Source organism: Ylistrum balloti, unplaced genomic scaffold, assembly GCF_031769215.1.
Source record: "Ylistrum balloti isolate Yb309-2 unplaced genomic scaffold, AGI_CSIRO_Ybal_v1 Utg370568, whole genome shotgun sequence".
Classification (NCBI taxonomy): domain Eukaryota; kingdom Metazoa; phylum Mollusca; class Bivalvia; order Pectinida; family Pectinidae; genus Ylistrum; species Ylistrum balloti.
Window position 1 is genome coordinate 1,681,843 of NW_026782356.1, and position 23,951 is coordinate 1,705,793.

The following is a 23,951-nucleotide window of genomic DNA, read 5'->3' on the forward strand; positions in this document are numbered from 1 at the left end:
ACAAATTACTTTCTGCGATATAAACTTGCGTTTTGTTTTAAAAGAAGTAAACAGAAAGTAATGTCACAAAAGTTGGCGAGATCAATTTGAAAGTTGAGATTTATACTATACTATTTGTTCTGAAAAAAAATATAAGAGTTTTTTTGTTTTGTTTTGTTTGTTTTGTTTTTTTTTTTTGGAGAAAAATGGTATATAAAGACAGCAAAGCTCATTAACTATCATTGATACAGTATTATCAGATATCAAAAGTAGAAATACATTTCTGATTTTATCTGACATAGTTGACTTTCAAGATTTGGCTAAAAGAAGATTTAATTATGTTGGCGGGCTAGTATCGCATTTAGTACATTTTATATCATATATTTTATATATTATATCAAAGTATTGACTTGTTGCTCAAAAATTAAGAACATGGATTGATCTTGCAACAACCAAGTAAATTGATTACATAATAAATTGACTCATTGACTGCTATTTATAAATGCAAGTCATAAAATTTAATGAGAAATTAAATGTACGAGTTCAATGAACTCGAGATTTTCTCTGTATTATGTATTTGTAATGAATAGAAGCATTGCCACAGAAGAGAAAAAAAAGTCTTTTTAAAAATGCTGTGGTGAATCAATCATTGTTCTTCTTTCTTTAGTGTAATGGGTTACTTTAAGATATAGTTAGCCGTAGATGTTGTTGATTTCGTCCAATCCGAATCCTTGATCAAACGTTTTCAATTGTTAATCTTCAAATTTTGATTGCTACAGTAATAATAAATTGTTCTGTTAAAATGTATTTTTCAAATTCTTGATCTTCTCGAAGTTTTATTTGTTTTAAACCAAATCCAAGGATGTCTTTATCATACGCCCCTGACCAAATCAGATGATTTCTTCGTATATTGACTGTAGTAATCATAGTCATATAGGACATAGAGTCAGACGATGTGAAATTAGCCAATGAAAGATGGCTATAGTTCACACCCATTTAAGTTTCTTTACTGTAAAGTTATATTTATAGTACATGTCAGTGTATATTGGACGAATTAGGAAATAAGTTGTAGGACTTCTGTAAAAAAATCCCAGTAGCCATTGTCTCTTACCTTAAGGTGAGAAAATAAAATAAATATGAAAAACATTTTTAAAAAATTGGAAGTGATGGAAAAACCACGTTAACAGCGAGAATCGAACCATCGTCGTCGTCTGGTTGGACGACATGCCTCAGGGGCCATCAAAGGGAAAGCTAATAGTTCATATCGGAATTTATAGATAATCAAACAATCATTCAAGTAAACTTTTCATATCATAGACTTTTAAACATCAATGTATGAAATAAAAATGTTGCTCAAGTACTCTGACATCATACGAGATATAAAGTGACAAATTGTATGATTTTTTTCTTTTCTGTAATTTCTCCTTCATTGCACCTTCTTGTACCAGGAAGTTGCCCCTATTTTGCAATAACGTGAAATGGGCTAGAACTCGGCGACAAGTAAAATAAATGTGGCGGATATTGTTGAAAAACGGAGACATCACACAGTTTCGGTATAACGTCAGTTGATGTTGTTTAAAGAATCAGCCCACCGATCCTGAAGAAAATCTGCTTGGTGTCGACGACAAAAACGAAAACAAACAAAAGATGGCAACTCAGGCGGTGGAAATTTGCGATTTGCCACCATACACAGCGATGTTGTGGTCTCAATTCCAGGCTTGTCCACCTCTTTTGTACAATCTATTCGAGTCCACAGTACGCCCTGGAGATGTGTCTCATCGGTCCGACCGAGTGTTTGACATGTCAGGATCACTGATCAGTCACAAACTGAGGTAGGTGACCACATATCGAACAAGTCTGGCGTCGCCATTTCTGTGATTCTTTGTTATGATTTCATTTGCTGAATTGATTTTAAATTCCATGGGTCATGACGTGAGTTATTTACTTAATGTAAACTTAAACATACTACATGTGATCCATTCGATTGCATACAAGTTGATTTCGCTGAATTTCGGGAGTAAAATATTTAAAATCTTTAAAGGTATTTTACTATGCAAAAGTAAAGAAGGGAGATAACTAGTGTACACTATATAAATAAGGATTAAGGATGATTGCATCAGAAGCTATTCATTTTGTTTGTTGCTTCCCTTTCATCACTAAGTCAGCAGAGTAATAATAACAGTACCTTATGATTATAATTATGTGTGCCACTGGTCTGTTATCCTCATTTTATGTACCGATTCTTGTCAATATTGTGTGCATGTAGAAGGAGTAATGAAAAAAAAACACTGTCACAGCATTCGAACTAGCAACCTTTGATCTCTAGTCAGACAGTCTACCACCACTTGACTGAAGGAAAATTCCACTAGCTGAAGCTATTCAGGTGACCTGTACACTCAACGTCTACACTTCTCTCTGCTTCACAAAGTCATGGACTGTGACAACAAAAAACAACCCAGGTTCGATATCTCCAAGGAAGCATATCCATCTCCAAAAATTTCTACCCTTGGAGTTGTCAACATCACCAAATCTGTAAATGTAAGGAGTGTTGAAAAACACCTTGCCCCTGGTGGGATTTGAAGTACATGTAGCAACCATGCGGTTTCTAGTTGGACTCTCAACTGCTTCAATAAAGGGAAAATTCCCACTAGCCGAGGCTAGTTAGATGACGTGTACTATCAACTTTTACACATGCATGTATGGGCCAGAATTCATTTTAGTGCTGAGTGAGAAAAATGTGGCAAAAATAAATTGGAAACACCCTAGGAAAGTTATTGTTGGCTCTTTGCAAGATTCCTTTGTCAGAGTTCTGGAGTATATGTATTAATTGATACTTTAACAAATATTTTTTTATTAATTTAGCATCTTTTGAGGAATTTTGATGGACACACAGCTTCAATTATAATTTTTTCAGAAAGTTAAGAAGTCATTAAAATGTCTTGAAACTAAAAATTTTTATTCTAAACAATGTTCGTTTAAAATAAGAAATAAAAAAGTGGGAATATCAATAAAACAATTCCAGAATTTTGTTATTTTATATACATATGTATGTAGTGCACAACCTATAGGCACATTGCTCACTGGAAAAGATAGAGATAAATATACACATTATTCTGTTGTATCAGGGAACTAATTACATAATTAAAGTACTTGTGCACTGTTGCTCTATCACATCAGTTGTAAAATGCTAAGAAGTCTTGTAAAGTTGATGAGACAGTCTCAGCTTTCAGAGGGTGTTTCCACCTAAAAGATAGCAAGGATAATAAAAAAAAACCCACAAAAGATATAAACTTTCTATACAAATATATTAACATTGTAGTTTAATACATGTTTTTGAAATTGCAGTGAGCTCACAGTGAAAAATGTTGAAGAACTTCATCGTTTGACCAATGACCTACTCAGTATGCCGATCTTATTCCACATCAAAGTGGAACATCAGCGTACCGACAACTATGTTGTGGTCAAAGTGCGCAAGAAGTGGAAAGGTACATTTTATCTATATTTTGATATCAGGTACATTTTGTGCAGGGTATCTTAGGGCAAACAAGTTCTTGTGATGACCTACCTGATGTTGTTAGTGTCTTGAAATTTAAAATACACTAAAGAATCTTGATTAGTACATTTTGGAACTACTACTACTACTAGTAGTATTGTTATTAGGTTCCATGGTCTTAAATATTTTAAGTGCAAAAAAAAAAAACCCCTATTACTGAGAAAGAATTGATTTTCAAAAAAAAATATATGGTACTACAGGAATAGAACGCCAAGAGCAGAAGGGGCCTGAAATATTCTCAATTGCTAACCAACTGTCATCCAATGGTGAAACTATCAAATTTGTCTATGCTCTGTCTGTATGTATGTCTGTTAGTCATGCTGTCAACAATATCTTGCAATATTTGTGGAGAAGCTCTGAATGGATTTCCTTGACACATTATGAATAAGTTGAATATCGATCCTGGAATATTATTGTGGGTCACATTTTAATTTGAGCTTCATGAAATAATCAAGATGATTGCCAGTGACCAATGTAGGTTTTGACTTCTCAGTTAAATTTGATATATAATTTCTGAAGAAGTACAGACATGATCTCCATGAAATTATGAAGATGACTTTGTCCAATAAGAGTCAAACACATTTAATTGTACATTCCTCGTCTTAAGCATCATTCATAATGGCTGACAGGAGCCATTCTTTATTTTAACTCGGAAAGCTTATTGCTGCTCCAGAAACTGGAAATATGCTCTGTATGGAGTTGTGCATTTAGGGCTTCTATATTGAAAGTTTGTTTAATGTTGCTACTCTCCTGATGACGTCTCATTGAAACTTGATGAACTTATTCATTCTGGGCTCAAGGTATGCATGGTACCCTTTGAGTGTCATTGCAATTGGAATTTAAGGGTTAGTTGGATATACTTGGGAGAGCTGCAGGAGGCCTCTTCGATTTTTGAAAAACAGAGGACACTTTAAAGTTTGAAAATAGACCTCTAAAACTCAATTTCAAACACAGCAATATAGAAGTATTTGAACCTGGTACTATGATTTTTTTCTCCTGTGATATGATTCTAAAGGACCCATATATCTCAATCAAAAAACAACATGGCAACATAATTATACTTTAAACTCAAATTGTATATAAACTAAGGCAAAAGGTGAAGAAAAAAAAAAGATTTACAAGGAAACTCCTGAAAAAGTACAAGGAGAATAAGACCAAGTGTTCCAGAAGGGTAGGCGTCTTCTGCTTCATCGACGATACCTGCCATGTAAACTTTGGTCAACCCAAGTAAGTAATGTCATATCTCAGAGGAGAACAAGGTATAAAACAAAGGAACCAACAGGCAAACTAACAAGCACGAAATACATCCAGCTTCATGTCTTACAAAGAAATAGAATATTTCTCAATGAGATCACTATGACGACCATAAAACTTACCAATAATTTTCACCAGACTGCATCTTTTGAACCTTTATGTTACGAGTTTGTCAGTCAGTCGATGACTTCTTGCATGAAAATCCTGATAATGTGAACAGGCCCTTGAATATTAAATCAACCGTGACATGTAAATATCATAGGTTGGAGATGCAGGGATATTGCTATCCAGTAATGGAAAATTCACAATAGGGAAATTGAAATCATCACGTATATGATACAACTTGATGGAAAACTGGAAGAGTCTGTTGTATCTTTTTGATTTTCCAGTTCTGATAGATATATACAATAGATATAGTCAATAAATTTCGTGTTATTTAAAGACAAGGTGTCATCGATATATCTGAAGGTGAAATTAAATGACTTTGCGATCCGCTGTTGGTTCCCATAGGTATACTAAGAAGAAGGTAAATTTCTTATAGAGCCAAACGAAGGAAAATTTTCAATTGTGAGAGTCAAGATTTCTTGTGGATCTCGTTATCTTAATTGTCTTCCCTTTTTTTATAGTTGTGAAAGACTTAAATTTTGCCAATTTTATATCTGTAGATGAGTTTGCTGTGTTGGTCAACACAAGACATCCCAGGATTCGGGAATTGATCACTCACAAACTTACCCAGGCCATGCAGTATATGCAGGAAGGAAAAAATTTTTGCCTGAAGGTATGACATTAAATTATCAGCTTCCTGCAATGCATTTTATATTTCACAATTATCACAGTGTTGCTGCATGTGTGTGTAAATATGTATAAGTGCTTTCATTTCATGAGATCATTCGCTCAAATATTCAAAGGATATAATATTAAGGATCAAACAAATTTTCCTCCATGGGCGTAGCATTACATTGTTGTATAATAACTATACAATGTGTTACAGCTGGACTTTGGACCTAGTGTCAGACAATGGTACAGTGGCATCGTTGACAGCCAAGTGTCCTTCTGTGACAATCGCTCTAACAACGACTCGGGTCACATGACTATTTGGGTGACAAACTACTCAACACCGATGGAGTGTTGCACTTCACTTCTGTGTATTTGCCTTTGCTTTCCCCTCTGGCTTGTGTGTGGGGGACCGTGTTATGTGGTGAGTTAATTGATACTGATGAATATTAACAACATTCTCTCCAGCAATAAGCTCATGTCTGTTAAGAAGTCCACCTATTTTTATCTCTGTTCCATAGAATTACAAACAATACTATTTCATTGTCTTGAAATATTAATCAAACCCCCTGACTTTTAATTGTTCAGTAGAATAACTAACAAATGTTACATTGAAATGTAATAAGCCCACTCCCTGACCTTGAGCCAGAATTTGTGTTTTTTCAGCCATTGTCCCCTAGCTGTACTCAAGGATAAAGAAGTACTTTACTTGGAAGCAGGAACCCTAGGGATCAGATATAATACCTCTGACTCAAAATTAAGGAACAATTTACTGCAAGATAAAGAAATATCCTTTAGTTGGTAGAACATCAAAAGATATGACTGGTTTTATTCATAGTGTGTCTGACCCATTTGTTATTTCTGCTGAAATTGACTTGCTGTTGCTAGGGGATAATGGTTTATTTATGAAAGAGGTATTGCTTTGCTCACAGGATATCAGATTACACATGATATCTGATTAGACAGGTGTTTTATGTTCACATAATATCAGAATAAAAAGGTGTGCTATGTCTACAGGATATCAGATTAAAAAGGTGTGTTATGTCTACAGGATATCAGATTAAAAAGGTGTGTTATGTCTACAGGATATCAGATTAGAGAGGTATGCTATGTCCACAGGATATCAGAGGTTTGCTATGTCTAAAGGATATCAGATAAGAAAGGTATGCTATGTCTACAGGATATCAGATTAAAAAGAGAGGTGTGCTATGTCTGAAGGATATCAGATTAAAAAGAGAGGTGTGCTATGTCTACAGGATATCAGATAAGAAAGGTATGCAATGTCCACGGGATATCAGATTAAAAAGAGAGGTGTGCTATGTCTACAGGATATCAGATAAGAAAGGTGTGTTATGTCTACAGGATATCAGATAAGAAAGGTGTGCTATGTCTACAGGATATCAGATAAGAAAGGTATGCAATGTCCACGGGATATCAGATTAAAAAGAGAGGTATGCTATGTCTAAAGGATATCAGATTAAAAAGGTGTGTTATGTCTACAGGATATCAGATTACAGAGGTGTGCTATGTCTACAGGATATCAGATTACACAGGTGTGCTATGTCTACAGGATATCAGATTACAGAGGTGTGCTATGTCCACAGGATATCAGATTAAAAAGAGAGGTGTGCTGTGTTTGAAGGATATCAGATTAAAAAGGTGTGTTATGTCTACAGGATATCAGATTAAAGAGGTATGCTATGTCCACGGGATATCAGATTAAAAAGAGAGGTGTGCTATGTCTACTGGATATCAGATTACAGAGGTGTGCTATGTCTACAGGATATCAGATTACAGAGGTATGCTTACTGACTGAATGTCTGACTGTATCAATTGGCTTTTGCAGACTCACAGAAAACTGAAATGCATTGATGAAGAACAAGAATTCACCGACCTTCCTGTGACCTTGTTGTCTGGAGTGACCCGAACTGTCACTATTCAGCATCAGCCACCTGTTCCTCAGGCCCCTTATTACCCATCAGCCCCACGGAGTCAACAGTATCCAGCACAAAATCCAATGGCACAGCCGGCTTATAACATGCAAGGCATGCCCCAGGGACCACAAGTACCACTGGGCCCACAGGGTCCTTACCCTACAGAGGCACCCCCGAATTACCCTGGACCACCTCCACAGTACTCAGCCTGATTCATCAGTAGAGTTTCTGATCTGATTTGTCATGACATGCCATGCACAGGACTTCGTAGTAATGGAATATTTCAACACAGACATATCTTTGATCTACTTACGTATCCTAGTGCTAAATTTAGTAATTGACCTTAAGCCAAGTTACAGACCAAAGGTCATGATATAAAAAAATCATGAGAGTGAATGATGACATTCACATTGTTGTCACAGAGCCTCCAATGACTCCAGGATTACCCCAGTGTTAAATGTAGTGCTGTATTATATTCAAAGATGCTCAAAGTGGTGGAGGACTTGTATGAAAAGTGCTTTTTGTATCAAAATGTACCTGGTAAATATTGCCCACTGTGACTTCAAATTTGTTTTTGTGTGCAATGTCATAGATGCTTTCATTCAGTATCAAAGTTAAATGTAATACATAATCCAAAATTGAATTTCCTTCCTTATAAAAATGTCTTTATATTTCATAATGATGTATTTATAATTATTTGAGGGGGTTGGGGGGATTAAAATGCCTGGATTGGAACATTTTACTTCATTTAATATCATTATGTATTTAATATGAAACTCAAATTTATTTATTGCTTTTTAAGCATATTTTTGTTATTATTTACATGCAATTTTCTTTTCCTTTTTGATTGTAATTGTGGTCATCATTTTGTTGTGTAAATTTTATTCAAACATCAAAAGAATCACTACATCTTTCTATGTTCACTGAATTGTTAATTACACAATCCCAAATTTAAATCTTTTGTCTTGAAATTCTTATCTAAAGCAATGTATAAGGATAGAAGATGAAGGCTTGAAGCAGCTGTCACATTTTTGGATTTTTATGATTCTGTGTAGTTCAAGAAAAACTTAGGTAGGTACATGTGTAGGTATTGTTTTGTATCCATTTCATTTTTTTTTTCATTTTGTATTGTTTTTTTCATGACTTTTTTTACTTTGAACCATACTAATTAATGATTTCAAACGTCTCCAGAGATTTAAAATAAAATTCTAAATTTATTTTGTTTGTGTAGACAAAACCGTCCTGTTGATAATATTTTTATTGGAATATCAGCAAATGGCTTTCATCATTGTGTGTGACAATGAACTCATTTCTGCTTTCAAAATTTGGCATTGGTTATAATCAGAGACGTATTAGAATATAACATCAATGTTTTGTGACGGAGTTTTTTATTTTTTCCTTTTTCATATGAAAACCTGACGATAAAGGTATCATAAACTTGTCTTTATTCGCGTAGAATTCTTGCCAAGTTTGATTATTTGTAATTTGTCGAGAACATCAGTTGATGTGTGCCATAAATGATCATTACGAGATGTCCTCATGGTCAGCTTTATGTAAAGTTAGGCTGAACTGTATAGGGACCCTAATATTAACTTTACTCACTTTCGAGTGGTTGTATATATACATTACATGTGTTTATGTTCTGTTTGGTTTCAAAAAGTTGTTTCTGATCTAAAAGTGGAAGCATTTTTTCTACATAAATGGTTGTGTTGATATCACAATTTAATTTTGCATATGTGTTGTAGTAAGTATTGGAATGTAAACATACTTTAAAGTGAAAGATACAAAATGTAGGACATTTCATTGTTGAGAACCCAAGAGCATTTTCTGCATGGGTTACCGACCATGGACCTAATTATGATTGAAATTAACTTGATTAACTTATTTTAGAGGAAAGTAAACTTCAATGGAATCATTGAAAAAAAAAATTTAAAAAAATGATTATTTTGAGATAACTAAATGCTTTGTATGAAGTATTGGTGATGTAACTTACAGATACATCTAGGGGAAATAACTCTGACGAACAAGAATATGTTGAAATAATTTCTGTTTATTTTTACGCAATACCTAGTACATGTTGTATATTATTGATAAGTACTTTACCACTTACAGAAAGTCATATATCCATATCTATGGAAATGCTTTACATATTTGTGAACAACATACTCTTCTACTTTTTCTTTGTAAACAAACTGCTGGTGAAAATATAGGAAATGCTGATTACCATTACCGAAAAAGTACATGTAGTTGCTTAGTGGCACAGTTATGATACAATATGTCCTGTAGTTTGTTTCATATTGTTGGTGCACATGGATATTATTATTCTCAATACAATTCACACTGTATAATTGAGTATATGTACTTATAGTTACATCTATTATGTAAAAATATTACAAATCAGAAAATATTTATTGCAAAATCCTTTTTAAACAAATGGCCGTTTTACAAGGCTACTTCAACATTAATTGGAACTTTACTTAATGAATGGTATATTTTCTACTTTTTTTTAATGTCAGCAAAAGTATAGTACCATGTGTAATCTTATGTCTTTATTGATATAAATCTATATGTGGAATTTTTTCCATTAAAAGAAATATAATAAATGTCAGAAATTTGAAAGTCAATGTTAGACAAAACTTTACTTAGCAATAGTTAGAAGAAAAAAACGCTTCTCTGTTATTTTTATCTTATGATATCACATGACTGTATTTTGTCAAAGATATTGAGTATTTTTGCATTTAAGCTGTAAGAGTGATTAACATTACAAGGATATGTATGAATATTTTAATAAATGTATATTATAAATTTATTTGTCTGCTTTCTGTTTTTGAATTCCTATTGGAAATAGTGCTTGAATTACCTAAAACCTTTTGATTATGTCTTAAATCACACTAAAACTAAAATCTATAAGTCACCAAAGTTCCCACTCCAATGCAGATTCATATGATTTTTGAACAAAATTCTGTTGATATGAAAAATGACCATGGAACACAAATTCCAGAAGATATTTTCATGATATGTTTAAACAAAAACCCCCAAAGATTGTTCGTTTGTTTGTCCCAAGTTTATATCCTCCTGAATATCCACAGTCATTTTGAGGTAGAGGTTCAATGTACTAGCTGGTAGCTGCATCACTGACCAATATATGGGAGGTTTGTTGCTTGTCATTAAGAACAAGTGTGGTAATGTCTCTTGTCCAAAGACCCCACCACCTTAGAACATACTGGTGATGTCATTACGTGAATAGGTACATTGAGGATGATCAAAACAAAGTGGTTAAAGTCGCATCAGTGAGTTTGCTGAGTAGTTACAATTTCTTTGACCTTGACCTTGGAGCCAAAAAGACTTACATCTGGCTAGGGGTGTACAATACAATAACAATAATAGATCTGTATCATACTTTCCTGTAATACTTCCATGTTATACTTACGTTGTCTTTGATATACGATAAAAGAATCGTGATGATGATATCTTCAATTTTGACCTAATTTCAATATGACAATAAAATGTTAAACATTATTATGTTGACTCCTTTTTGCATTTGCTTTACTTAAATGTATCACAAGCAATTGTTTTGAGGGGGAGGTGGGATTTTAGTAATAAATTAGAAATTAGTCCACAGTCAATTATCTACCATTATTCTTTATTACATCTTGATTATTACCATACCCTGGCAGTAGCTATGTAGTTTTCTTTGAATTAGACTGGAAATCTAATGACCGCCTTTTCGTATTGTTCTAGAAGTTTGTGATAAATCTGTCACAGAGTTGTCGGTATTAGTATAGCCGAGTAGCATAAATTCATAATCACAATTTTCGCTACATATGTAAAGTAGAATATTGTGAAAGATAAGTCATGATTATATTATCGCAAAACATTTCCATTGGCCACACTACATGCATATGTATCTATGAAACATCGATGTGTTAAGAATGAATTAGGAATCTTTTTATTTATCAATCTTATTTTTTCTCGTGGTGTGCATTTCCTTATATCATAATTAGGAAAAGAAATCGTAAAGAATGACACGCATTTCGACCGCTGATTTTATTTGTCGTGTTTAATTTCCCGATTGAAGTGCGACAGTATTATACATATGTCTTTGACTTACAATATTTAATTTCTATTATTTTTCTCTACTGAATAAAAAAAACAAGAAATTGTAAATGGCCAATGCTGCTTTTGAGGATTAAATTACAGCTCTATCGTGTATACCATCTATATTTTTCTTTGTTCAAACTTGTCATTTTCATCGGTCAATTCCGTTAACTATAGCGTATATACGATATTTCAGAGTATCATAGATTAAAGCTGAACTATTATCATATCTATATGATTATGCACATTACATGTTCCTTACTCTTTTGTTGTTTTTTTCCCTCAGATTACAATAACTGTAATTAGTAGCAGTGTAATAAAACATTTAATCGAATAATCAAGAACTATTGGGTTGACGAATGAAAGAAAGAAGTAATGATGTGATAAAATCTGGAAATCACGAAAGAAAAACGCATGCTTATTTGATATTTTGTTATGTTTCATCAAGGTAATTATGAGTGCTAACTTGAGAACGAACTTCATCGTTATGTACTTTTAAGACAATGTGAAATTATTTTGTCGATTATATGACATTAGCTTTCTTTGAATGCTTTTCCTCACCTTATCATTTTTCATGATGTTTGACTCTAAACATCCCTTCTGTGGCCCACAGTCTCCTGTCTATGGCCCCATCATGAGGGAATCCGGAAGTGTTTATGAAGGGATGTGACGTCATGTGCAGAGATGGAATTCCCTTCCCATTTCTTCACCTCGATGTTACTGCTATCAAACGTAACGTTGTACTATGATCGGTAAACGTTCCAATTTATGACCTGATTAAACTAGGACGATAACAGGTGGAACATAGATCAGTGTGCACAGGAGATCGCCCACTTCGGCTGCAGCTGGACATCCATCACATATACTAAAAAATGGAACGTATGCAGGTTGTATTCGGGCACCTGCCCGGGAGAGTTCAGCCATCCCCAGTGGCCGGGGCCGGACGTTTTGTTGACAGGCCAGACGACATCGTAATAATCTCTGCCCTAAGGACGCCTATAGGCAAAGCAAACAGGGGGTCATTCAAGGTAAGTTAAGAGAGTTTTTCTGTCAACTGGGAAACCTCGGACTTAAAACAATTTGACATAATGTCATATTTAACCACGGAATACAATAAAAAGTTCAGATGTTTGATTTGTTTGTTTGCTGTGTTTATCAGCCCCTGAAAAGCCATGAACACTTTAGTCATGTCTCCTTGTAGTAGCTGGTGACCTCTTCACCGAAAAACATGCGGGAAACACACCATCTTCCTATAGTCATGTAGAGTTTTATTTCAACAGTGTTATGGGTTTTGTTCTGAGTATGAAAAAGGAGTGGTCATTAAGTGTACACTATATTGGCATTAACTAAAGCACAGAGAGCTACACCTTAATTAATTGGAAACGCCTATTTTTCAAATAATTTCCTTTTCCTTTGTTTCTGTGTTAGTTCCTCAATTTTTCAATAATTTTTTCTAAAAGAAATCATCTGGTCATTTGTGAGTTAATGGTGGCAAGGTCAACTTCTAAAAAACGCAATTATTTAGTAAAATACATTTACCTCTGACTGCCCTCTGTGGTCTAAAGCTGTGAGGCTTGATCTGCAATATTTAGTAATGGGACCTATGATTTCTGATATTTAGAAATGAATCTGAAATGTTCAAACTATTTATCTTCAGTTTTATTATATGCCTTGGTTACATTCAACAAAATATGAAATTGCAGATAAATAATCATAACCTTATTGGTTTGAAGAAATATTTGTCCTTTTCCTGTAAAAACAGTGGATGTTTGGGGAATGAGGTACTGTTCTTGAGGAAGTTGAATTGGTTCTGACTGGAGGTGGCGTTTTTGTTATTAGAATAAAGGATAACAGTGCATGATTAAAGATAGATACATGATGTTGGTAAATTAAAATACAGAAATAGAGCAGAAGTCTGAAATTACTGACTTAAAATAGTTAAAGGCAGACAAATAAGTTATGTCAGTAAGTAAGTATTTGTTGGTAGAACCAGAGACGTATATATCACATACGTCTCTGGTAGAACAAATCTAGCAAGTAAGAATACCTAAGGCTTGTTAAACTGCAATAGACCAAATTCTACACCAGACAAACCACTGTGTTTATTTTAATTTGGAGGTCATATTCTTCATTCAAAGGATACGTATGGAGATGACCTGTTGTCTGCAGTGTTCCTTGGAGTGATGAAGGAGGGCAAGGTCTCTCCCCAACAGATCGGGGATGTGTGTGTGGGTACGTATGAACATGTGTGTAAGTGGTTAGTGCACTTCGCATTTAGTTAATATCATCAGTGCGTCTGATTTCATTATTGAATGGGACGTGATAACAAAAAAAATGTTATAATAAGACTTATATCCAAACAAACAAGAGTGGCTTATTTATACATTGTATTTGTAAGCTTGACCACTTCATAGAAAAAACAATCTATGATTGACAATTGCCATGTCCATGTACTTTTTTGATGTGACACATGACTGTCTTTAATATTTTAATTGCTTGTACTTAACATATATAGTTAGTTGACTTATTTTATACTGACATGAATATTCATACATGTACAAATGGCATGAATATTCATACACAAATATCATTAATATACATACACAAATGTCATGAATATTCATACACAAATGACATGAATATTCATACACAAATGTCATGAATATTCATACACATACAGATGTATTTGAATGAGTATATAACAACTTAAAGTTAACCTCTACATATATACATATATGTATTTATTACGTTTTCACTTTTGGATTAGATGCTGATTGGTCAACATCTGATCAAATGTTGTTCCATTCAACATCAAATTGCACTCTGTGACAGTTAGAAAAGGTCATAATGCACACTCTTGCAAGTTTTTTGTAATATCACATAATTTCAGCTTAGATTTAACAGACACATTTACAGCAAGTTGCCAAGGAGTGCAATAGAATGTTTTATTAAAGATGTAGTGTTCATGATTCTGTGGTAAATGTTATGGAATGAGGCACAATTGAAATGGAATAGAAACATTCAATGCTTTTGGGGATCTAATAACGATATGTAATAAAACAGTCATGATACCTTGTTTTCTTTGATATGAGGTATTATTGAGTTCAGATAACCAGTATCAACCCCAGTCTCAGATGATTTGATGATCTTTGCTCCATAAATCCTGATATCAATCAACTCCAGTGCTAAAGTGTATACTTTTGGAAAACTTTGGAATTTGACCCCCACAAAAAATATATGATTTTACAATTTATAGTAGATCTTGATGTGAATGACTCTAAAAGTCAACCACTATATGAATGACCCTTAAAGTCAACCACTACATGAATGACCCTTAAAGTCACCCACTATATGAAAGACCCTTAAATTCACCCACTATATGAATGACCTTTAAATTCACCCACTATATGAATGACCTTTAAAATCAACCACTATATGAATGACCTTTACACTCACCCACTATATGAATAACCCTTAAAGGCACCCACTATATGAATGACCCTTAAATTCACCCACTATATGAATGACTCTTAAAGTCTATAGTTATATGAATGACTCTTAAAGTCAATCACTATATGAATAACCCTTAAAGTCAACCACTATATGAATGACTCTAAAAGTCAACCATTATATGAATGACCCTTAAAGTCAATAGTTATATGAATGACTCTTAAAGTCAATCACTATATGAATAACCCTTAAAGTCAACCACTATATGAATGACTCTAAAAGTCAACCATTATATGAATGACCCTTAAAGTCAATAGTTATATGAATGACTCTTAAAGTCAATCACTATATGAATGACTCTAAAAGTCAACCATTATATGAATGACCCTTAAAGTCAATAGTTATATGAATGACTCTTAAAGTCAACCATTATATGAATGACCCTTAAAGTCAATAGTTATATGAATGACTCTTAAAGTCAATCACTATTTGAATGACCCTTAAAGTCAATAGTTATATGAATGACTCTTAAAGTCAATCACTATATGAAGTCTAAAATCACACTATATGAATGACCCTTAAAGTCTATAGTTATATGAATGACTCTTAAATTCACCCACTATATGAATGACCCTTAAAGTCAATAGTTATATGAATGACTCTTAAAGTCAATCACTATATGAATGACCCTTAAAGTCAACCACTATAAGAATGACCTTTAAAGTCAACCACTATTTGAATGACCCTTAAAATCAACGACTTTATTAATGACCCTTAAAATCAACCACTATATGAATGACACATAAATGTGATCTCCATATAAAAGATATAAAGTTGATCTTGATATACATGAAACTAGTGAGATGATTGACAGTTTGTCCTTTATAAATGACACACCATCGACCTAGATATATATACATATCATGTCATCACCAAGGAGTCTTTGACATGGATAGTTGACCTGATGACCTTCATAGCCATGATATGATTATATATATCTACTTTCTTTTGTGTCTATGTAAATGTTTTGTTTTCCATTTTAGGCAATGTCCATGATTCAAAAGATGCCTTCACTGCTAGAGTAGCCCAGTTCTATAGGTATGTGTAGATAATTCATCAATCTAACTGATCTCTAGTGGATATTCTTATCCTCATCATCCCCCAAAAGGTCCATGGTCAATAGCTGTCTGACCATATGGACTTTTGAGGGGTGCGCTGGTTTCTTGCCACAGTAAGAATCTTTGCATGTTTGCAAAGTTATTGATCAATCATCATCCTTAACCTTGTTGTTGCCCTCCTCTTGCTTCTTGCTCAGTGATTTGTACCAGATTTATCCTACTCTAAGCCAAGGGAGGTATTTTTCTCTGACTCAAAGAAAGAGGTGAGTTTATTACAGGACGATGGTGTTGCATTTGCTAACATTTCCTTCTGAAATTCAACAGTTTTTGATGGACTTTTAACCAGGCATGTGCTTAATCTTTCATCCAAAATGGCAGCCATGATATATAATTTATTTAAATATAGATCTGGTTTGATTTTCATTGAATTTAATCTGTTGGTGATCAACAATATCCTCTACCAGCAGTTTTGGGAATGATTGTCATTATAACAATCCTCAGAAGTGAAAAATATAGATAATGACTTCATGAAAATTACCATGACAATGGTTTTTTAATTTTTTAGATCTAATTCTTTGTTATGTCTTTTTTAGTGGAATCCCAGAAACAGTACCATTGTATACAACTAACAGACAGTGTTCATCAGGACTCCAGGCATTCATGAATGTTGCTGGTAATATATGTGTACTACAGCTATTAGATATTAAGTGTCATACAGAAAACGATTACATTCATTAAGTACCTGTAATGAATTTTCAAATAAAAGTTGGTATGATTTAATTAAATAGCTCTTCTTTAAATTCTGTTTGAAAAAACTCTAAGAAACATTTGAAATACAGTGTATCAGGAAACCCACAGTGTCTTCTAAACCCAAATAGAACCATAATTCCTATGGAACTTCAAATTTTGTTTTTGTTTTTAATCTACTTAAATTATGTACTGGTCTTTTTGCAGGCTCAATCAGAAACAATCAGTGTGATATGGGGATTGGTGCTGGGTAAATAATTTTGTTTGTTTAATTTCATTACAATAACAGAAAGACAAAAAAAAAATAAATAAATAAAACACAGGTAAACTTTATTATTTTCAATAATTAATTTCTATTTTGATAATGTTTCAAAATTGATCTTCAAACAATTATTTGTGAAGAGGGTGTAGCATTGCAGCAATATATCTATGTGTGTGACTCACAAACTGTCTGTTTGTCCATTAGTGCAAAACAAGTCATTTGATTGAGAGAAAATTATGAAATGTAGAAATGTAAAAGTTTGCACACTTCTTTCCTGACCTAAGAGAATTAAATTCATTGAAGCATAAAGTGGAGGTTTAAAGTTCAAGGTCACATTAATTGGGAATTTTCATCATCACAATAGCCACATGAAGGCAAAGTCTATAAATAATGGGGCCTCTCATGGGCAATGAAATATCATAACTCATAAAAAATAGCATGGCATCCCATCCATTTAGATAATACTGAAAACTTGCAAATTTGAAGTAAAAGTCATTTAAAGTTATTTTTGAGTTGAAAGATACAAGTTTATGTACCAACTTTATTGGCTTTAAATTGTGCTAATCAGGGAGGCTAATGATCATTCTAGATTAAGTGGAATATCAGTATTATGGCCAAAAGTGAGGTATTGGCAAATTGAGAATTGTCTTGGTAAAAAAAAAGAGAAACAATGTGAAGCTTACATGCCTCAAGAAATTAACCTTGACCCTTAGTTTCTTTCAATATATGATGTAACAACATGTCTGTATGTCAGTGTTATGACATCACAATTAATTTCTGACTATGCACAGCCAATGAAAACACTGCAGATTACATTACACTAATGACCATTCACTAGATAACAGGCAGATTATGTGAATTAGAAGTACTTCCTTTGTAAAACTAGTTATCTTTCATTTTAATACTGATGAGATGCATCTAATTATTTTTCGTCATGCATTTAATTGTGAAGGTAGATAATTGAAAGGATATTGTTGTAGTAAAAGACAATCAGACAATGTCATAATTTTACATTATAGATTTGAACAAATGACTATGAACAAGGGCCTCGACCACTCATTGAATCCCAAGTTGTTGGGAGTAGAGAAAGCCAAAAACTGCCTAATTCCTATGGGGTGAGTTGTTTAGGGCACCAAATCCACCTACAGTTAATCACATAAGGCAAATTCAATCTAAACAAATTGAACTGACTGGTAAAGTTGTGCACCACAAGATTTCATTTTGATGGAAAATAAACATTATATACTTTTAAAGCCACAATTTTTTCAAATTTTCTTAGGGCCTATCTTTCATTTCACAAAAAAATGATTGTGCCCTAGTATGTCGCTCAGGTTAACTTCTGAAAATTAAATTATTACAGATAGAATGCGAAAGTGATCTTAACCTTGGGGTATCAAGGCCAGCATCAGCAATGATTGAAATTAGCACAACCATAATTTAGCACAATGCCTTCCATACAAAAAGCACTAATCAATATTACTAAGATACTTACATTTACAATCATCTGATATATTTCCTGTAAGATAAGTTGTGTTTGAATGATGTGTCTTACAAATATTTGATTTGTTGTTTTACTTATTGCAGAATGACGTCTGAGAATGTAGCAGAAAAATATGGATTGACTCGAGAGGATCAGGACCAATTTGCATTGTTATCACAGAACAGGTAAATTGATATGAAAAGTCAACATTTAAGGATTTAACATCTATATCAACATGCCAAACTCATTATTATTGTTCATTGCCCTACGAACTGTCAGGGTCATGATGAGGTCAAATCTTCTCATATTAGCTGGTGCCTACCTCACTGAACAACATATGAGAGGCCTGTCACATCTCTCTAGGCAGAATGATTAGGGTCAACTGTCTTATTCATAGACACTACAGTTATAGTACAAACTGGTCCATTTCTCTGATTCCTGAGAGACAGAAAGCACCACAAGTGAAGTGAGTGTGGAACATTAAACAGTATTTGGTATAACCTAGCAGGAAAGAGCAAAAGGTTGATTCTCTTTCTTTGCAAGCTGAAGTTGTTGAAAACATGTATCAGATATCATGATAGTTGAAATATTGCTGGATCTCTTGCAGATTCAGGAAATAGATAAGTCTGTGATAGTTTATTTAAAACTCACATAAATAACAATCTTTACAGTCTTTTGCCTTTGTTTACTTTCTTTCTGACACTGTCTTCTGCAGCACCGTGATTTTATAGCTCAAAAGAGGCTATTTAGATTCTTAGCCGAAAACTATGCTATTTTCTCACAATGAAGTGAAATATTATACAGGCAAAAGGTTTTATAAACTTTGGGTAGTAAAATTTTTATTGCCCAAGTGCTCACATGAACCCAGATGTTGCTGATATTATACCAGTATACTGTCAATAAAAAACCAAGTGAATATATCCAAGTTCTAGTCATGTTGATGTCACATCTGTTACTTTTGACCTGGGAACGTTTTTTCATTTTAGTTTATTTTTAAGTACTACATCAAATGTTGATGTTATCTACAGGGCTGCAGAGGCACAAAGGAAGGGGCTTTTTGATGACGAGATTGTTCCTGTTACCACGACGATCAAGGACAAGGAGGGGAATGAGACAACAATCACAGTAAGACCTTATTGGTGTATCAGTACTATATGATGTAATTTGAAGACATCTCTACAAAAAAAAAAAAAATCATGATTGAAAATTTAATATGTATTTGTGTATAGAAAATATCTGTGGTCAGTGGACGCAATACTTGGTTATAGATGTTCAGCAATCATACTCTTGGGAAAAAATTGTAGTCTTTAAAGTTATCCTTTCTAAAAGTCAAAATATGTAATCATGGTATTTTAGAAACTTTAGATGGTTACGTGTGCTTGTAAGACACAGATTTAAATGTTCTGATCCGATTAGGATACCGTCACAATATACAGAATTTCCATATAAATATTGATATGTGTGCTAATTAGTGATGTATTTCCTATAACATATGTTTTAAAGGTAAAATGGATTTTTTTAAAAGATTTGTTTAGGTATCTGAAAGACATATTAATCATTATGACTAAAGGTCAAAGGTCAAAAGTTTGGATTGCAATTGGATTTGATAACCTACCAAGTTTAAACTGTCTTGTACAATTTACTTGACCAAATATGCTCTCACAACACAATTTGTATTACCTTTCAATTTCTGTAAGAAAAATCTCCCTGATCATAATTGTGTTTTTTTCTCCTTTAGGTAACAAAAGATGATGGTGTTCGCCCCACCACACTAGAGGGACTACTCAAGTTGAAACCAGCATTCAAAAAGGGAGGTTCCACAACGGCAGGTAAGTCTTACTCACCTTGAATCCTTAATGACAAGGAAATTTTGTTAGTTAAGATTTAAATGAAAAAGATCAAAATTTTCATTCTTATTTTAAATTATTTATGTTAATAGAGTTCTGTATCCATCTAGGGAACCTCCTGAAATCCATGTAAATGTACATGTAGATAAGTCACATATTTGTATGTTTATTGAATGTTGGTACTTGGCAGAGAGATTTCTCATCTTAGGAAATTATTTTCTGTTGGTTTGTGACATTTTGCCAGATGGTGTTCAGCAGAGCAAGTCAGTATACCACTACAGTGTGTGTTAAGCTATTTTTGTCGTATAATTACTGTGAATTGCTTTTTTTTAAAAAGATGGCCAGCAAAAGTGAGAAATTTGTATTTAATTTTGTATGATTTTGAAGATGACATATCTAAGCAATAATAAATACAACGTTAGTCCTAGAACTGAAGGCCTGAATTTTTTTTTATTAATTTCTGTAATTTAAAGGAAGATAATTTATGCAATCACATATATAGAGAGTGAGATAACATATAACAACATGTGCTATGTAAATGAGCATGTGTAATGTAGGATACATATATAAATTTAACACAAATTCTCTGGCTGAATTAATGATATTCCCTGATTGTATATGAAACGGTTTAGGGTAATTTAGGTGACTATGTAGATTTATGTATACTCCAGTTTTCTCTCCCATTAAGACCCCTCACATACTTTTATTTGGACCATATAGAATGTTAATACATATGCTGAAAGCTTATTTTGTGGTTGCTGTATAATGAATAAATTGTATTGTTTAATGCAAATATTGTGTGTTTAACAGATGGTCATATACACTTTGTAGCTTTAACATATACATAAATGTGATATAACTGTGTAAGGGAGATAAATCACCATAAATTGTCGGGTATACACCAGGTCTAGATAGCACATATACAATGTGAAGGAGTATATCACATTAACACAAATATGTAAATGTGGACAAAACATATGAAAGGAAATTAGAACTCAATTCAAAGGGGATTAAATCAAGTTTTATATCATACATGTATATAACGGTAAAAGTATGCAAGGAAGCTTTTAGTTGGGAGGACTTCGAGGTTATATTTTCAAAATGTCTTTTTTAATAAAAATCTGTATCAAACCAAAAAGATCTTTTAAAAAAAAATCCCTTCTATACTTCTGGTATACAAAGAATGGTTGTTATCTTTCATTCTACAACCCAAGGTAACAGTAGCCAGGTCAGTGATGGAGCTGCAGCAGTCTTATTGGCAAAGAGGTCAGAAGCTGTTCGCCTCAATCTGCCAATCCTAGGAGTCCTGAGAGGGTATGCTGTTGGTGGATGTCCTCCTGAGATCATGGGTATTGGACCAGCAATTGCCATCCCAATGTTATTAGCAAAGACTGGTAAGGTGTTCATGATTCATATCATATTATCATTATTTCTTATGGTATAGCATTCACTTTTCTTTCATACCGACAATAAAATACCTTTACAAGAGTTATCTCCCTTTGTCTATGGACAGGCTTGACCAAGGAGGAGATAGATATTTTTGAGATCAATGAGGCATTTGCAAGTCAGGCTAAATACTGTGTGGATAAACTTGGGCTTCCATCGGAGAAGGTGAATCCAAAAGGAGGAGCCATTGCCCTGGGCCACCCTCTTGGTTGTACAGGTGCCAGGCAAATCGCTACACTTCTACATGAACTTAAAAGAAGAGGGAAAAAGTAAGATGATATCAAATTTATGATCTCCTTTTTTATACAAGAACTTTCACTTTTGGATCAATTCTCAGAAGCATTTAATCTAAATGTTTACAAAAATGAGTTTTTAGATATGATTAGAATCTGTTGTAATTGTAGTTACCTATCCATCCAACAAAAATATATTTTTCAATTATTTTCAAATAAAAAGAAAAAGAAAACGGGGGGGGGGGGGTTGGTTGTGTATTCAGGCCATATCATAATGCTTATCATACCATTTATCCAGCCATTTTTTTGCTAGTGTTATGCCCCTTTATTCTGTTTCCAAACAAAAATGTGTGAATGGTAACCACAATTTACTGCTGGACCAATGAGAATTCCTCTTTATCTTGATTACCTGGTAGTTGAGAATAAGGCTAGTGAGTCATAGGTACTAGGTTAGAGACCTAGGAGAGATATTCAAGTAAACTTCTGTTCGGTCTATATATATTACAGTATAAAGAACTTTTCCGATACAGTTTGCCTTTATTATAATTCTTATCTAATTGAAGAAACTAGTGCTTTTACCAATATAAATCTAGTATCTAATCAGATTAACTGTTTCATTTACAAATACATTATTATCTAATCATAGAAGCTGTTTCTCTTACCAATATAGATTTCAGATATTCATTCAGATTAATTGTTACATTTACATGTGTACCAGTATAATTTTCATCCAATCATGCTGATATTTGTTCCCCATAAATATAGATCCAATATTCAAAGTAATCAATATATTTCTTATCCAATCAGATAAAGCCTTACTGTTAACCAATCAGAAAATCTGTTATTTCAGGTCTTATGGTGTGGTATCTATGTGTATGGGAACAGGAATGGGAGCTGCTGCTTTATTTGAATACCCTGGTCCTGCGCAGTAATCCAGCAGATGAAACACATCATCTGTGATTATTTAAAGTATCCATATGCAGAGAGAGAGAACTTAATTTAATTTGGAATAAAGAACAAATTCAACAATTTTATTGAGATTTTAGTGAAGGGAAGGTAAACCTACCTAGTCCAAACACTAAAGGACCCATACTGGAATACCAACATCATGACATATATTTACCCAGCATACAGTTCAGCTTAATCAGAGAATTCTTCAATGACAGCAAGGAAAACATAAAATGATGGAAATTATTTCGGTGCCATTGAAATAGGGTTAAACTGTTCAGTGCCTATTTATCTTTAAATGGACCTAGCAAAATAGTTCATTTCATTTATAAGGGACACATGAAGTGTGCAATGATTGAGTGTGTGGTTGTATGAAAACGCATGATCAAAGAGGGAAATGAAAGATTTGTGTTGAAACTTAATAAATTAAATCATTCCACTTGAAATTTATGTTTAATTCATTATGTTATAACCTTTGTATATAAATCATCGGGTACACATGAAAATATCATATTGCCGTCTCCTTAGCGTGCTGGGCATACGGTAAGACTAATCGTAAGGCTCCTTTCGGTTAGCCATAGCTTTATTAAGGACAAATATCACGAGTATTGTTCAGCTTAAATCTTTTAAAGATTACACAGAGATGCTTCCTTCAAGTGACCAACACTCTAAGTCTTCCTTATATATTTGTCAAAGAGATCATAGCATGCAGTATTCCGTAAAATTCTCAAGGGATCTCTACTCCAAGAAATCAAGTAGAACGCAGGCATCAATATTACAAGGACAGAGAGAAAAATGAGTAAGAGCTAAACTCTTGGATTTTGAATG

At 33.5% G+C, this 23,951-nt stretch overlaps 2 protein-coding genes across 2 annotated transcripts; both read left to right on the forward strand.

Moving 5' to 3' along the window:
- Window positions 1–1,474: 1,474 nt before the first annotated feature.
- Window positions 1,475–10,299, forward strand: LOC132556396 (uncharacterized). The gene is made up of 5 exons (XM_060220804.1): window positions 1,475–1,811; window positions 3,325–3,464; window positions 5,452–5,564; window positions 5,778–5,984; window positions 7,407–10,299. The coding sequence occupies exons 1-5, from the start codon at window positions 1,627–1,629 to the stop codon at window positions 7,704–7,706; spliced, it is 945 nt and encodes a 314-aa protein (XP_060076787.1). The 5' UTR covers window positions 1,475–1,626; the 3' UTR covers window positions 7,707–10,299.
- Window positions 10,300–12,312: 2,013 nt separating this feature from the next.
- Window positions 12,313–23,569, forward strand: LOC132556404 (3-ketoacyl-CoA thiolase B, peroxisomal-like). The gene is made up of 12 exons (XM_060220816.1): window positions 12,313–12,620; window positions 13,731–13,824; window positions 16,086–16,140; window positions 16,754–16,833; window positions 17,115–17,157; window positions 18,189–18,284; window positions 18,754–18,834; window positions 19,678–19,774; window positions 20,388–20,478; window positions 21,711–21,890; window positions 22,010–22,211; window positions 23,026–23,569. The coding sequence occupies exons 1-12, from the start codon at window positions 12,465–12,467 to the stop codon at window positions 23,105–23,107; spliced, it is 1,257 nt and encodes a 418-aa protein (XP_060076799.1). The 5' UTR covers window positions 12,313–12,464; the 3' UTR covers window positions 23,108–23,569.
- The last annotated feature ends 382 nt before the right edge of the window (window positions 23,570–23,951 follow it).